General features: G+C 65.2%; 2 protein-coding genes across 3 annotated transcripts in view; both read left to right on the top strand.

The window, feature by feature from the left end:
- Positions 1-3877, top strand: part of NPAS4 (neuronal PAS domain protein 4) — a gene marked incomplete at its 3' end in the record, with an annotated part of 9542 nt that extends 5665 nt beyond the window's left edge. Inside the window, exons 5-7 of the mRNA XM_071801439.1 lie at positions 540-649; positions 968-1100; positions 1726-3877. Of these exons, the coding sequence (XP_071657540.1) occupies positions 540-649; positions 968-1100; positions 1726-3877 (2395 nt within the window). The remainder of the gene's footprint in view (positions 1-539; positions 650-967; positions 1101-1725) is intronic.
- A 5152-nt stretch (positions 3878-9029) lies between these two features.
- B4GAT1 (beta-1,4-glucuronyltransferase 1) lies at positions 9030-15557 on the top strand. 2 transcript variants are annotated; one of them, XM_065862146.2, is made up of 2 exons: positions 9030-10769; positions 15096-15557. In XM_065862146.2, exons 1-2 carry the CDS (start codon positions 9045-9047, stop codon positions 15285-15287), a joined length of 1917 nt encoding a protein of 638 aa, XP_065718218.1. In that variant the 5' UTR covers positions 9030-9044; the 3' UTR covers positions 15288-15557. The 2 variants fall into 2 exon arrangements, with proteins under 2 accessions (XP_065718218.1, XP_065718220.1); XM_065862148.2 differs by lacking the exon at positions 15096-15557 and adding an exon at positions 14381-15089.
- Positions 15558-16194: the final 637 nt, after the last annotated feature.

Raw genomic sequence — 16194 nt, 5'->3', positions numbered from 1 at the left:
GGGACCCAGGCGTCCGGGGAGTGCGGGAGGGAGTGGGGGAGACTTGAGATGGGGGGGGAATTGGGAGTTTGGGGGAGCCAGGAGTTCGGGGGGACCCAGGAGTTCGGGGACACAGGAGGGCAGGGGGAGCCGGGAGTTATGGGGGACTTGGGAGTTTGGGGGAGCCAGGCGTCCGGGGGGACCCAGGCGTCCGGGGAGTGCGGGAGGGAGTGGGGGAGACAGGAGTTGGGAGGGGAATTGGGAGTTTGGGGGGACCCAGGAGTTCGGGGGGACCCAGGAGTTGGGGGGAACTTGGGTGTTTCGGGGACCCATGAGATCAGGAGGGACCCAGGAGTTCGGGGAGATTTGGGAGTCTGGGGGGACCCAGGCGTTCGGGAGGGACCCAGGTATCCAGGGGACCCAGGAGTTCTGGAGGGACCCAGGCGTTCGGGAGGGACCTAAGTGGGACAGATGGGACCCAGGCATCCGGGTGGCGACAGGTGGGGACCCAGGCGTCCGGGGGGACCCAGGCGTCCGGGGTGACCCTGTGGTGTCCACAGTGTCCTGACCCACCTGGGCTATGGGCGCCGGGAGCTGTTGGGGCGCTCGTGGTACCGGCTCCTGCACCCCGAGGACCTGGGACACGTGGCGCGGCAGCACCTGCGCCTCGGTGGGTGTCCCCGTGTCCCCAAACTGTCCCCAACCCAGCCCCAGGGTCCCCAACCTGACCCCGACTCCCCAACCTGTCCCCATGTCCCCAACCTGATCCCAGGGTCCCCAACCTGATCCCAGGGTCCCCAACCTGGTCCAAGGGTCCCCTGCACCTCAGTGGGTGTCCCTGTGTCCCCAACCTGGCCCCAGGGTCCCCCGGTGTCCCACCCTGATGTCCCCGTCAATGTCCCCATGTCCCCCATGTCCCTGTGTCCCCCCGATGTCCCCATGTCCCCCGATGTCCCCGTGTCCCCCCTGACATCCCCGTGTCCCGCAGCGGGCGCAGGGACAGACGGACGGGCGGAGCTGGTGACGCGGCTGCAGCGCAAGGACGAGCTGGGCTGGACCTGGGTCTACACCCGACTGCGCCCCGATGGGCCCGCCCTGCTGGGGCTCAACTTCGTCATCAGGTGGGGACCCAGGCGTCCGGGGGACCCAGGCGTTCGGGGGGACCCAGGAGTTCGGGGCACCCAGGCATCCAAGGGACCAAGGAGTTTGGGGGGACCTGGGAGTTCAGGAGGGACCCAGGAGTTCAGGGGGGACCCAGGAGTTCGGGGGGGACCCAGGAGTTCGGGGGGGACCCAGGAGTTTGGGGGGGACCCAGGAGTTTGGGGGGGACCCAGGAGTTCAGAGGACCCAGGAGTTCGGGGGGGGGACTCAAGAGTTCAGGGGGGGACCCAGGAGTTCGGGAGGGACCCAGGAGTCCGGGGGGCGGACCCAGGAGTCCAGGAGGGACCCAGGAGTTCAGGAGGGGACCCAGGAGTTCAGGGGGACCCAGGTGTTCAGGAGGGACCCAAGCGTCTGGGACGGGACCCAGGAGTCCGGGAGGGACCCAGGAGTCCAGGGCAGACCTAGGAGTTCGGGGGGGACCCAGGAGTTCGGGGGGCACCCAGGTGTTCGGGGGGGACCCAGGAGTTCGGGGTGACCCAGGCATTCTGGAGGCACCCAGGCATTTGGGAGGGACCCAGGAGTTCAGGAGGGACCCAGGCATCCGGGAGGGGACCCAGGCATCCGGCTGACCCCCGTCTCCCCCAGTGAGGCTGAGGCCTGGTCCCTGCGGCAACAATTGGCGGCCGAGACCCCCCCGGGTCCCCCCGAACCCTTCGTGTCCCCCGGCCTTGACCTTCCCGGTGGGGACGTCAGTGTCACCAGAGGGGACGTCGGTGTCACTCCCGGCCCCGCCCTAGACCTTGGAGACACTGTTGGACCTCACATTGGCGTCAACGTTGGCGTCAACCTTGGCCTCGGGGTCACCGTTGGGCGCGACGTTGGCCACGGTCTTGGCGCCAACGTCGACCCCGGCGCCAACATGGCGGCCACGCTCAACCGTGGACTCAGAGCCAATCAAGGGGCTGGAGTTGGACTTGGAGCCACCAACGTTGGGTCTTCGCTTGGGTCTGGCCTTGGACTTGGCCTTGGAGCCGCCGTTGGGGCCAATGTTGGGTCTTCTCTTGGATCCAACCTTGAACTTCCCATTGGGGCCACCGTTGGGTCTTCTCTTGGATCTGGTGTTGAACTGTCGGTTGGAGCCACCGTTGGGTCTTCTCTTGGATCCAGCCTTGAACTTCCCATTGGAGCCAACGTTGGAGTCAACGTTGGGTCTTCTCTTGGATCCGACATTGAACTCTCCATTGGAGCCACTGTTGGGTCTTCTCTTGGGTCCGGCCTTGGACTTGGCCTTGGAGCCACTGTTGGGGCCACCGTTGGGTCTTCTCTTGGGTCCGGCCTTGGACTTGGCCTTGGAGCCACTGTTGAGGCCACCGTTGGGTCTTCTCTTGGATCTGGTGTTGAACTGTCGGTTGGAACCAACGTTGGGTCTTCTCTTGGATCCAACATTGAGCTTTCCATTGGAGCCACTAACATTGGGTCTTCTCTTGGGTCCGGCCTTGGACTTGGCCTTGGAGCCGCTGTTGGGTCCACCGTTGGGTCTTCTCTTGGCTCTGGTGTTGAACTGTCGGTCGGAGCCACCGTTGGGTCTTCCCTTGGATCCACCGTTGGACTTTCCGTTGGAACCACCGTTGGAACCACCGTTGGGTCTTCTCTTGGGTCCGGCCTTGGCCTTGGCCTTGGAGCTGCTGTTGGGGCCACCGTTGGGTCTTCTCTTGGACCCAACATTGAACTTCCCATTGGAGCCACCGTTGGGTCTTTGGCGCCCAACGTGGGACCCGACGCTGAAATCGCCCTCGGGGCTGCCGTGGGGCCCAATGTGGGGTCTGGCCTTGGACCCACCATTGACCTTGGGCTTGGGAGCGACGTTGAACTTGGGAGCGACGTTGAACTTGGGACCAACGTTGAACTTGGCACCGATGTTGAACTTGGGACCGATGTCGCTGTTGAACTCGGCGCCGGTGGCTCTGCCCTGGGATTCGCTGTTGGGGCTGCGCTCGGCTCCACCAACATTGGACTTGACCTTGGACCCAATGGCGCCACCGTTGGACTTGGACCCAATGGCAGCAGCACCGTTGGACTTGACCTTGGACCCAATGGTGGCACCGTTGGACTTGGACCCAATGGCCATGCCAATGTTGGACTTGGACCCAATGGCCGCGCCAACGTTGGACTTGATCTTGGACCCAATGGCGCCACCGTTGGACTTGGACCCAATGGCGGCACCACCGTTGGACTTGACCTTGGACCCAATGGCCGCGCCAACGTTGGACTTGGACCCAATGGCGGCACCACCGTTGGACTTGACCTTGGACCCAATGGCCGCGCCAACGTTGGACTTGGACCCAATGGCGGCAGCACCATTGGACTTGACCTTGGACCCAATGGCGCCACCGTTGGACTTGGACCCAATGGCCGCGCCAATGTTGGACTTGACCTTGGACCCAATGGGGTCGCCACTGTTGACCCCGCCCTTGGCGCCATTGACCCCGCCCTTGACCTTGGCGCCCTTGGCCCCACCCTGGGCGCTCTCGGCCCCACCCCCAGGGTGGGGGGCGGGGCGGGGGGCGGGGCCGAAACCTGGACCCCCCCCTACACCCCCCGCCTGGCCCCGCCCTTCCCCTTCGGCCCCCCCGACCCCCCCGAGAAATTCCCGCCCAGTCCCGACAGCCCCGGGGGAGGGGGCCGGACGCCTGGGTCCCTTTTGACCCCCGAGACCTCCCCTCCCCCCCCACCACCCCCACCTCCCCCTCCCCCCCCCGGCCCCGCCCTGCGCCGTCTCCTGCAGGGATTGGTCGCCGCCCGCGGGGGAGGGGGAGGGGCTGGGGGGAGGGGCGTGGGGGTGACCCCCCCCGTGGCCCCTCCCCCACCCCACCCACCCCACCCCCCCCGGTCGCCCCGCGGCCCCTTCGCTGAGTTGTATCAACTCCCGCCCCTCCCCCAGGACGCCTTCCGCACAGGTGGGTGCCCGAACGCCTGGGTCCCTTTTATTTGGGGGGGGGGGCCATGGGTGCTCGGACACCTGGGTCCCTTTTATTTGGGGTGGGAATGGGTGCTCGGATGCCTGGGTCCCCTTCTTTGTGGGGGTTGGGGTGGGTGCCCGGACGCCTGGGTCCTTTGGGGAGTCCATGGAGCATTGGTGTCCCGGATGCCTGGGTCCCCCCGAACGCCTGGGTCCCTTTTTGGGTGGTCGCATGCTCCCGGATGCCTGGGTCCCTGGGTGGGGGTTAATGCCCCGGACGCCTGGGTCCCTTATTTGGGGGTCCCCAGTGGGGCTGTGGGGAAGGCGAATGGGGGTGCCCGGACGCCTTGGTCCTTTTTTTGGGGGGTGGATGTTCCTGGATGCCTGGGTCCCTTTTTTGGGTGTTAATGCCCCGGACGCCTGGGTCCCCTGGGGAGTCCCGTGGGGGGGGGCTGATGTCCCGGACGCCTGGGTCCCCCCGAACGCCTGGGTCCCTTTATGGGTGGTCGCATGCTCCCGGACTCCTGGGTCCCTTTTATGGGAGGATCCTCCCGGACACCTGGGTCCCCCCGAACGCCTGGGTCCCTTTATGGGTGGTCGCATGCTCCCGGACTCCTGGGTCCCTTTTATGGGAGGATCCTCCCGGACACCTGGGTCCCCCCGAACGCCTGGGTCCCCCCGAACGCCTGGGTCCCTTTATGGGTGGTCGCATGCTCCCGGACGCCTGGGTCCCTTTTGTGGGGGGATCCTCCCGGACACCTGGGTCCCCCCGAACGCCTGGGTCCCTTTATGGGTGATCGCATGCTCCCGGACGCCTGGGTCCCTTTTGTGGGAGGATCCTCCCGGACACCTGGGTCCCCCCGAACGCCTGGGTCCCCCCGAACGCCTGGGTCCCTTTTTGGGTGATCACATGCTCCCGGACTCCTGGGTCCCTTTTATGGGAGGATCCTCCCGGACACCTGGGTCCCCCCGAACGCCTGGGTCCCTTTATGGGTGGTCGCATGCTCCCGGACGCCTGGGTCCCTTTTGTGGGGGGATCCTCCCGGACACCTGGGTCCCCCCGAACGCCTGGGTCCCCCCGAACGCCTGGGTCCCTTTTTGGGTGATCACATGCTCCCGGACTCCTGGGTCCCTTTTATGGGAGGATCCTCCCGGACACCTGGGTCCCCCCGAATGCCTGGGTCCCTTTATGAGTGGTCGCATGCTCCCGGACGCCTGGGTCCCTTTTTGGGTGATCGCATGCTCCCAAACCCCTGGGTCCCAGGGTGGGTGTTAATACCCCGGACGCCTGGGTCCCCCCGGACGCCTGGGTCCCTAACGCTGTCCCCTTTGTGTCCCCCCCCTCCTCTTTGCAGCCGGAAGCCAACGCGCCCCGTCGTTCTGAACTAAGTCTGTGACGCGACTTTGCCCCCAGTATGACATATTGTCATTGTCACCCCGGCCCGGGGACCCCGACCCCCCCCCGGCCCCGGGCCGTGTCCCCTCCCCCCCCCCAGCCCCTCCCCCGGGGCCTTTCGTGCTTAATTTAACTCGTAACGAGTCTCTAAGGTAATTGGGGGGGGGCTGGTGGCCTCCCCCCCCACTCCCCCCAAGCCCGGACGCCTGGGTCCGCGATGACCCCAAGTGTCCCCCACGCTGGGAAATGTCCCCAAATTGGGTGTCATTGGTGACACCCCCCCCGATGTCCCCGGTTCTTGTCCCCCAACCCCCCCCCCCCACCCAGGGTCTGCGTTTTTGGCAGAGTCCCCCCAAAATTGTTTGTGTCCCCCCCCTCCCCCACCAAGTGATGTCCCCAAGGGGCTGAGGCACAATGTGGCTCAATGTCCCCAATGTCCCCAATGTCCCCGACCCCGGGGATGGTGATGTCCCCAATGTCCCCAATGTCCCCAACTCCAGGGACATGGTGACTCAGTGTCCCCAATGTCCCCAACGTCCCTCAGGTCCCCAAATATCCCTCAAGTCCCTGATGTCCCCAATGTCCCCAAATTTCCCCCAAGTCCCCAATGTCCCCAAATATCCCCCAAGTCCCCAGTGTCCCCCAAGTCCCTGATGACCCCAATAACCCCAAATATCCGCAATGTCCCCAGAGTCCCCAATGTCCCCAAATACCCCTCAAGTCCCAAAAGTCCCTGATGTCCCCAAACGTCCCCAATGTCCCCAAGTCCCCAATGTCCGCAATGTCCCCAAATAGCCCCCAGGTCCCCAATGTCCCCCAGATCCCCAATGTCCCCAAATATCCCCCAAATCCCCAATGTTCCCCAAGTCCCTGATGTCCCCAAAGTCTTTGATGTCTCCGATGTCCCCAAACGCCCCCAATGTCCCCAAATACCCGCAATGTCCCCAATGTCCCCAAATATTCCCCAAGTCCCTGATGTCCCCAAACATCCCCAATGTCCCCAATGTCCCCCAATCCCTGATGTCCCCAAAGTCTTTGATGTCCCCGATGTCCCCAAACGCCCCCAATGTCCCCAAATACCCGCAATGTCCCCAATATCCCCAAATATTCCCCAAGTCCCTGATGTCCCCAAACATCCCCAATGTCCCCGATGTCCCCGCTGTCCCCCCCACGAGCCGCCGCGACCGTCTCTGCACGATGTCACCGAGGGACCGAGGACACGTCACCACTGGGACCCCAAGGGGCTCGATGTCCCCAAGGTGTCCCCAAGGGCCGGGGACACCACCCAGAGGGACCATCAAGGGACCCATCACGGCCACGTGTCCCCAATGTCCCCGAAGGACGCGGGACCTCGTCACCCTGGAGCAATGGACTGAGACACCGCGTGTCCCCAGTGTCCCCAATGTCCCCAGTGTCCCCAACACAAAGGACTGAGACCTGTCGTGTCCCCGTGTCCCCAGTGTCCCCGATGTCCCCAATGTCCCCACTGTCCCCTGGAAGCGCCGCTGCCACCGACACCCCCGGCAATAAAGTGACGCCCGATGTCCCCGTGACTGTGACAGCTTCTTTGGGGACCCAGGAGTTCGGGAGGGGACCCAGGAGTTCGGGAGGGAACCCAGGAGTTCGCGGGAGGACCCAGGAGATCGGGGAGGACCCAAGAGTCCGGGAAGGGACCCAGGCGTCCGGGAGGGACCCAGGAGCTCGGGGGGGGGATCCAGGAGCTCGGGGGGGGGACCCAGGCGTTCGGTAGGGACCCAGGAGTTCGGGAGAGGACCCAGGCGTCCGAGCGCCGTGCAGAGGCATTAGGACCCAGACACCCGTCTGGCCCCGCCCGCCCTGACCACGCCCCCTCCCGAACGCCTGGGTCCCTCCCGCGCATGCGCGGCTCCTCCCGGCGACGCGGCGGGTGAGTCCACCCCAAACTGGGCCCAGTTCCGGCCCCGTACTGGTCCCAGTGGCCCCATACTGGCCCCAGTGACCCCCTTATACTGGTCCCAGTGGCACCCAGTGCTCCCAGTATGCTGCACTGGTCCCAGTTCGGCCCCAGTGACCCCCCCAGCACTGGTCCAGGTCACCCCATACGGGTCCCAGTCCCACCAGTGCCCTCCCAGTGAGGTCCAGTAACCCCCAGTTCCCCCCAATCTCCCAGGAGTTCGGGGAGGGACCCAGGAGTCCGGGAGGGACCCAGGAGTTCGGGAGGGACCCAGGAGTTCGGGGGGGGACTCAAGAGTTCAGGGGGCGGACCCAGGAGTTCGGGAGGGACCCAGGAGTTCGGGGGGGGGACTCAAGAGTTCAGGGGGGGACCCAGGAGTTCGGGAGGGACCCAGGAGTCCGGGAGGGACCCAGGAGGCCGGGAGGGACCCAGGAGTCCGGGGGGGGACCCAGGAGGCCGGGAGGGACCCAGGAGTTCGGGAGGGACCCAGGAGTGCGGGAGGGACCCAGGAGGCCGGGAGGGACCCAGGAGTTCGGGAGGGACCCAGGAGGCCGGGAGGGGACCCAGGAGTGCGGGAGGGACCCAGGAGTTCGGGAGGGACCCAGGAGTTCGGGGGGTGACCCAGGAGTTCGGGAGGGACCCAGGAGTCCGGGGGGGGACCCAGGAGTCCGGGGGGGGACCCAGGAGTTCGGGAGGGACCCCCCAGTGTCCCCATGCCCCGTTTCCCGGGGGGCTGTCACTGGTTCCTGGGGGGCCTGGTTGTTCTCCAGACCCTTTACCTCCATTCTCTACCCCCCCCAAAACCCCCCCAGAGACCCCCCAAAAACCCCCCCAGGGGGGTCCTGGATCCCTCCGGCTCCTTCCGCATCTACCGACACCTTTTGGGGACCCCCCCGAAACTCGGGGACCCCCCCGAGTTGGTTCTGGCCACTCACGGCACCCCCGGCCGGGTGGCGGAGTTTTTAGGGGGGACCCTCGGGGATCAGATTTGGGGGGGTCCCGTATCGGTCGCTGTTTTTGGGGTCCCCCCCGGGGGGTTCCGGGAGCTCTTGGCTATTTTGGGGGGGCCCTGTCGGGCTTTTCGGGGCCGTTTGAGGTTACACGCGGTGCTGACGCTTTCGGGGTCCCCCCCGAACCCCCAAATTATCCCCCCGCCCCATCCCGACCCCCCCACAAAATGTCGGGGGGCCCTGAGGCGTTTGGCGGCCGCTGACCCCCCCAGTTATAATTTGGGGGTCCCGTACCCCGGGAATTTACTGCGCAACGTGGCCTGGGAGGGGGCGCTGGACCCCGAACCCCCAAAAATAAGGGGGGACCCCCCAAAATATCACGGGAGGGGGAAAAAGAACGGGGGGGATCGCCCCGAAAATGGGGAAAATCTGCCCGGCAACGGGGCAAATGGAACAAAAAATGGGGGGATTCGCCCTGAAAATGGGGGGATCCCCCAAAATAATGGGGGGGACCCCCCGAATTTCGTGCTGCTGCTGGATGCGGATCTGGTGCCCAGCCGGGGGCTGCGGGAGGGGTTCCTGAGGATGGTTTTGGGGGGGACACCCCAAAAATGGGGCTTGGGGGACCACAGAAGTTTGGGGGGGCCTGGAGATTTGGGGGGGCCCGAAACTTGGGGGGGTCGGAGGGTTTTGGGGGATGCTGAAAGTTGGGGGGACCCCAATGTCATGGAGGTTCAAGGGGAATTTGGGGACCCAAAAAATTTGGGGGTTCTGGGGTTTTGGGGGGCTCAGGGTGACCCCAAAGTTTTGGGGCTTCAAGGGGACCCCAAAACTTGGGGGGCTCGGAGGGTTTTGGGCGACACTGAAATTTGGGGGGACCCCAATGTCCCCAGTGTCCCTGATCACCCCAAAGTCCCAGGTGACCCCAATAGCCCCGATGTCCCTGGTCACCCCAGGGTGCTCAATGGTGTCCCCAACTTTCTGGGGGTCCCCAATGTCCCAAAGGACCCCAAGAGCTCCCATGACCCTGGTGTCCCCAACACCTTCAATGACCCGGGTGTCCCCAACACTCTCAATGTCCCCAACACTCTGGAAGACCCCAAGATCTTCCATGACCTGGGTGTCCCCAATGCCCTCAATGACCCACATGTCCCCAATGCTCTGGATGTCCCCAACGCCGTGGATGTCCCCAAGAACTTCTATGACCCAGGTGTCCCCAATGCCCCGGATGTCCCCAACACTCTGGATGTCCCCAACACTCTGGGTGTCCCCAGCACCTTGAAGGACCCCAAGACCTTCCGTGACCTGGATGTCCCCAACACCCTGGATGTCCCCAACACTCTGGGTGTCCCCAACGCCCTGGGTGTCCCCAGCACCTCGAAGGACCCCAAGACCTTCCGTGACCTGGATGTCCCCAACACCCTGGATGTCCCCAACACTCTGGATGTCCCCAACGCCCTGGGTGTCCCCAACACCTCGAAGGACCCCAGGACCTTCCGTGACCTGGATGTCCCCAACACCCTGGATGTCCCCAACACTCTGGATGTCCCCAACGCCCTGGGTGTCCCCAACACCTTGAAGGACCCCAAGACCTTCCGTGACCTGGATGTCCCCAACACCCTGGATGTCCCCAACACTCTGGATGTCCCCAACGCCCTGGGTGTCCCCAACACCTTGAAGGACCCCAAGACCTTCCGTGACCCGGGTGTTCCCAGCACCCTTGATGTCCCCAAGAACTTCTATGACCCAGGTGTCCCCAGCACTCTGGAGGTCCCCAAGACCTTCCATGACCCGGGTGTCCCCAGCACCCTTGATGTCCCCAAAGCCCCGGATGTCCCCAACACTCTGGATGTTCCCAACGCCCTGGATGTCCCAAAGAACTTCTATGAACTGGGTGTCCCCAACGCCCTGGGTGTCCCCAACACCATGAAGGACCCCAAGACCTTCCATGACCCAAGTGTCCCCAATGCCCTGGATGTCCCGAACACCCTGGATGTCCCCAACGCCCCGGATGTCCCCAACACCCTGGATGTCCCCAACGCCCCGGATGTCCCCAACACCCTGGATGTCCCCAACACTCTGGATGTCCCCACCACCCCGAAGGACCCCGCGAGCCCCGATGTCCCCGCCGCGTCCCCGTGGCAGCGCTGGGTGTTCGTGGTGCCGGCGTTCGAGGTGCGCGCGGGCCGGCGGGTGCCGGTGACCAAGGCGGAGCTGCTGCGGCTGTGGGGCCGTGGGGACGTGCGGCCGTTCTATGGGACGCTGTGCCCGCGCTGCCATGGCCCCACGGGCTACGGGCGCTGGCGGGGGCTGCCCCCCAGTCCCGGGGTGCGTGTGGCCTACGAGGTGACGTGGACGGACCCATGGGAGCCCTTCTACGTGGGGCCAGCGCGAGGGGTCCCCCACTTCGACCCCCGGTTCGTGCAGTACGGATTCAACCGCATCAGCCAGGTGATGGGGGCTGTGGGGTGACCATGGGGTCCATTGGGTAGACCTGGTGATCATGGGGATCATTGTGGGAGCATTGGGTAGACCTGGTGGCCATGGGGGCTGTGGGGTGGCCATGGGGTCCATTGGGTAGACCTGGTGGTCGTGGGGATCATTGTGGGAGCATTGGGTAGACCTGGTGGCCATGGGGGCTGTGGGGTGGCCATGGGGTCCATTGGGTAGACCTGGTGGTCGTGGGGATCATTGTGGGAGCATTGGGTAGACCTGGTGGCCTTGGGGGCTGTGGGGTGACCATGGGGTCCATTGGGTAGACCTGGTGGTCGTGGGGGCTGTGGGGTGGCCATGGGGTCCATTGGGTAGACCTGGTGGTCGTGGGGATCATTGTGGGAGCATTGGGTAGACCTGGTGGCCATGGGGGTTGTGGGGTGACCATGGGGTCCATTGGGTAGACCTGGTGGTCGTGGGGATCATTGTGGGAGCATTGGGTAGACCTGGTGGCCATGGGGGCTGTGGGGTGGCCATGGGGTCCATTGGGTAGACCTGGTGGTCGTGGGGATCATTGTGGGAGCATTGGGTAGACCTGGTGGCCTTGGGGGCTGTGGGGTGACCATGGGGTCCATTGGGTAGACCTGATGGTCGTGGGGATCATTGTGGGAGCATTGGGTAGACCTGGTGGCCTTGGGGGCTGTGGGGTGACCATGGGGTCCATTGAGTAGACCTGGTGGTCGTGGGGATCATTGTGGGAGCATTGGGTAGACCTGGTGGCCTTGGGGGCTGTGGGGTGGCCATGGAGAACATTGGGTAGACCTGGTGGCCATGGGGGTTGTGGGGTGACCATGGGGTCCATTGGGTAGACCTGGTGGTCGTGGGGATCATTGTGGGAGCATTGGGTAGACCTGCTGGCCATGGGGGCTGTGGGGTGGCCATGGGGTCCATTGGGTAGACCTGGTGGCCATGGGGGCTGTGGGGTGACCATGGGGTCCATTGGGTAGACCTGGTGGCCATGGGGGCTGTGGGGTGACCATGGGGTCCATTGGGTAGACCTGGTGGCCATGGGGGCTGTGGGGTGACCATGGGGTCCATTGGGTAGACCTGGTGGTCGTGGGGATCATTGTGGGAGCATTGGGTAGACCTGGTGGCCTTGGGGGCTGTGGGGTGGCCATGGAGAACATTGGGTAGACCTGGTGGCCATGGGGGCTGTGGGGTGGCCATGGGGTTCATTGGGTAGACCTGGTGGTTGTGGGGATCATTGTGGGAACGTTGGGTAGACCTGGGGGCTGTGGGGCGGCCATGGAGACCGTTGGGTAGGCCTGGTGGCCATGGGGTGGTCATGGGGACCATGGGTGCTATGGGGTGGCCATGGGGATCATTGTGGGAACATTGGATAGACCTGGTGGCCATGGGGGCTGTGGGGGTGGCCATGGGGACCATGGGGTGGCCATGGGGATCATTGTGGGAACATTGGATAGACCTGGTGGCCATGGGGGCTGTGGGGGTGGCCATGGGGACCATGGGGTGGCCATGGGGGCTGTGCGGTTGCCATGGATACCATTGGGTAGACTTGGCGATCATTGGGTAGACCTGGTGGCCTTGGGGGCTGTGGGGCGGCCATGGGGGTCCATTGGATGGGCATGGGGACCACGGGGTGATTGTGGGGGCTGTGGGGTGGCCATGGGGACCATGGAGTGGCCATAGGGATCATTGTGGGAACACTGGGTAGACCTGGTGGCCATGGGGGCTGTGGGGTGGCCATGGATACCATTGGGTAGACTTGGGGATCATTGGGTAGACCTGGTGGCCATGGGGACCATTGGGTGGTCTTGGGTGTTGTGGGGTGGCCATGGGGATCATAGGGTAGACCTGGTGGCTATGGGTGCTATGGGGTGGCCATGGGGACCATGGGATGGCCATGGGGATCCTTGTGGGAACACTGGGTAGACCTGGTGGCCGTGGGGGCTGTGGTGTGGTCATGGGACCATGGGGTGGCCATGGGTGCTATGAGGTGGCCATGGGGACTGTTGGGTGGCCATAGGGATCATTGGGTGGCCATGGAGACCATGGGTGCGATCAGGTGGACATAGGGATCACTGGGTGGCCATGGGGGCCATGGGGTGGCCGTGGGTGCTATGGGGTAGCCCTGGGACCATGGGGTGGCCATGGGTGCTGTGAGGTGGTCATGGGACCATGGGGTGGCCATGGGTGCTATGGGGTGGCCATGGGGACCATGGGGTGGCCATGGGTGCTGTGAGGTGGTCATGGGTGCTATGGGGTGGCCATGGGGGCTATGAGATGGCCATGGGACCATGGGGTGGCCATGGGTGCTATGGGGTGGCCATGGGGACCATGGGGTGGCCATGGGTGCTGTGAGGTGGTCATGGGTGCTATGGGGTGGCCATGGGGCCTATGGGATGGCCATGGGGATCATGGGGTGGCCATGGGTGCTGTGGGGTGGCCATGGATACCATTGGGTAGACCTGGGGATCACTGGGTATACCTGGTGGCCATGGGGTGGCCATAGGGATCATTGGGTGGTTGTGGGGTGGTCATAGGGATTGTTGGGTGGCCATGGGGACCATGGGTGCTATGTGGTGGCCATGGGACCATTGGGTGGTTGTGGGGGCTGTGGGGTGGCCATGGGGACCATTGGGTGGCCATGGGGACCATGGGGGATGTGGGGTGGCCATGGGGACCATGGGGGATGTGGGGTGGCCGTGAGGCCATGGGGTAGCCCTGGGTGCTGTGGAGGTGCCATGGGACCATGCGGTGGCCATGGGTGCTATGGGGTGGCCATGGGGACCATTGGGTGGCTGTGGGGACCATGGGTGCTATGGGGTGGCCATGGGGACTGTAGAGTGGCCATAGGGGCTATGGGTGCTATGGGGTGGCTGTAGGGATCATTGGGTGGCCATGGGGGCCACGGATGCTATGGGGTGGTGATGGGACCATGGGGTGGCCGTGGGTGCTGAGGTGGCCATGGGTACTATGGGGTGGCCATGGGGGCTATTGGATGGCCATGGGGACTATTGGATGGCCATGGGGACTGTGGGTGCTATGGGGTGGCTATGGGACCATGGGGTGGCCATGGGGACCATTGGGTGGCCATGGGACCATGGGGTGGCCATGGGTGCTATCGGGTGGCCACGGGACCATGGGGTGGCCATGGGGGCTATGGGGTGGCCATGGGGACTGTAGAGTGGCCATGGGGGCTATGGGTGCTATGGGGTGGCTGTAGGGATCATTGGGTGGCCATGGGGGCCACGGATGCCATGGGGTGGTGATGGGACCATGGGGTGGCCATGGGGACCATTGGGTGGCCACGGGACCATGGGGTGGCCGTGGGTGCTATCGGGTGGCCACGGGACCATGGGGTGGCCATGGGTTCTGTGGGGTGGCCTTGGGACCATGGGTGCTGTGGGGTGGCCATGGGGACCATGGTCTGGCCACAGGGGCTATGGGGTGGCCATGGGGACTGTAGAGTGGCCATGGGGGCTATGGGTGCTATGGGGTGGCTATAGGGATCATTGGGTGGCCATGGGTACTGTGGGGAATCTGTGGGTGCTATAGAGGATCTATAGGATCTGTGGGTGCCCTCATGTCCGTCTGTCTGTCCGCAGGCCTGCGAGCTGCACGTGGCCGGGCTATGGGTGTCTGTGGGTGTCTGTGGGTGACCTCATGTCCGTCCGTCTGTCCGCAGGCCTGCGAGCTGCACGTGGCCGGGCTATGGGTGTCTGTGGGTGCTGTGGGTGACCTCATGTCCGTCCGTCTGTCCGCAGGCCTGCGAGCTGCACGTGGCCAGGCTATGGGTGTCATTGGGTGCTGTGGGTGACCTCATGTCCGTCCGTCTGTCCGCAGGCCTGCGAGCTGCACGTGGCCGGGCTATGGGTGTCTATGGGTGGCTGTGGGTGCCCTCATGTCCGTCCGTCTGTCCGCAGGCCTGCGAGCTGCACGTGGCCGGGCTATGGGTGTCTATGGGTGCTGTGGGTGCCCTCATGTCCGTCCGTCTGTCCGCAGGCCTGCGAGCTGCACGTGGCCGGGCTATGGGTGTCATTGGGTGCTGTGGGTGACCTCATGTCCGTCTGTCTGTCCGCAGGCCTGCGAGCTGCACGTGGCCGGGCTATGGGTGTCTATGGGTGCTGTGGGTGCCGTCATGTCCGTCCGTCTGTCCGCAGGCCTGCGAGCTGCACGTGGCCGGGCTATGGGTGTCTATGGGTGGCTGTGGGTGCCCTCATGTCCGTCCGTCTGTCCGCAGGCCTGCGAGCTGCACGTGGCCGGGCTATGGGTGTCATTGGGTGTCTGTGGGTGCCCTCATGTCCGTCCGTCTGTCCGCAGGCCTGCGAGCTGCACGTGGCCGGGTTCCGCTTCGCGGTGCTGGACGGCGCCTTCGTGGTCCACCGAGGGTTCAAGGAGCACGGGGGGTTCCACGGGGGGCGGGAGGACGAGCTGCGCCGGAACCGCCAACTGTTCCGCAGCTTCCGCGCCGCCCTCGCCCAGCGCTACCCGCAGTCCCCCCGGCGCTGCTGACACCGGACGCCTGGGTCCCTCGGACGCCTGGGTCCCTTCTGCACCGGACGCCTGAGTCCCCTGGATGCCTGGGTCCCTCGGACGCCTGGGTCCCTTCTGCACTGGACACCTGGGACCTCTGAACACCTGGGTCACCCGGACGCCTGGGTCCCATCTGCACCAGATGCTTGGGTTCCATTTGCATTGGCACTTGGGTCCCCCCGGATGCCTGGGTCCCCTCTGCACCGGACGCCTGGGTCCCTTCTGCACCGGACGCCTGGGTCCCCTGGACACCTGGGTCCCTTCTGCACCAGATACCTGGGACCCTTCTGCACCGGACGCCTGGGTCCCCTGGACACCTGAGTTCCCCCGGACGCCTGGGTCCCCTGGACACCTGAGTTCCCCCGGACGCCTGGGTCCCCTGGACACCTGAGTCCCCCGGACGCCTGGGTCCCTTCTGCACCGGACACCTGGGTCCCTTGAACACCTGAGTCCCCCGGACGCCTGGGTCCCTTCTGCACCGGACGCCTGGGTCCCCTGAACACCTGGGTCCCCTGAACACCTGGGTCTCCCCGGACGCCTGGGTCCCCTGGACACCTGGGTCCCCCGGACGCCTGGGTCCCATCTGCACCGGACGCCTGGGTCCCCTGGACACCTGGGTCCCCCGGACGCCTGGGTCTCTTCTGCACCGGACGCCTGGGTCCCCTGGACACCTGGGTCTCCCCGGACGCCTGGGTCCCCTGGACACCTGGGTCCCCCGGACGCCTGGGTCCCCTGGACACCTGAGTTCCCCCGGGCGCCTGGGTCCCCTATGGCCACATGCTTGGGTCCCCTGGATGCCTGAGTCTCCCCGGACGCCTGGGTCCCCCGGACGCCTGGGTCACCCCTGAGTCAAATCCGGAGCCGATTTGGGGCGAAACCGCCTCAA

The sequence above is a fragment of the Patagioenas fasciata genome, chromosome 39 (assembly GCF_037038585.1).
Source record: "Patagioenas fasciata isolate bPatFas1 chromosome 39, bPatFas1.hap1, whole genome shotgun sequence".
Lineage (NCBI taxonomy): Eukaryota > Metazoa > Chordata > Aves > Columbiformes > Columbidae > Patagioenas > Patagioenas fasciata.
Note: the sequence above shows the minus strand (reverse complement) of the source record. Positions and strands in the feature narration are given on the sequence as shown.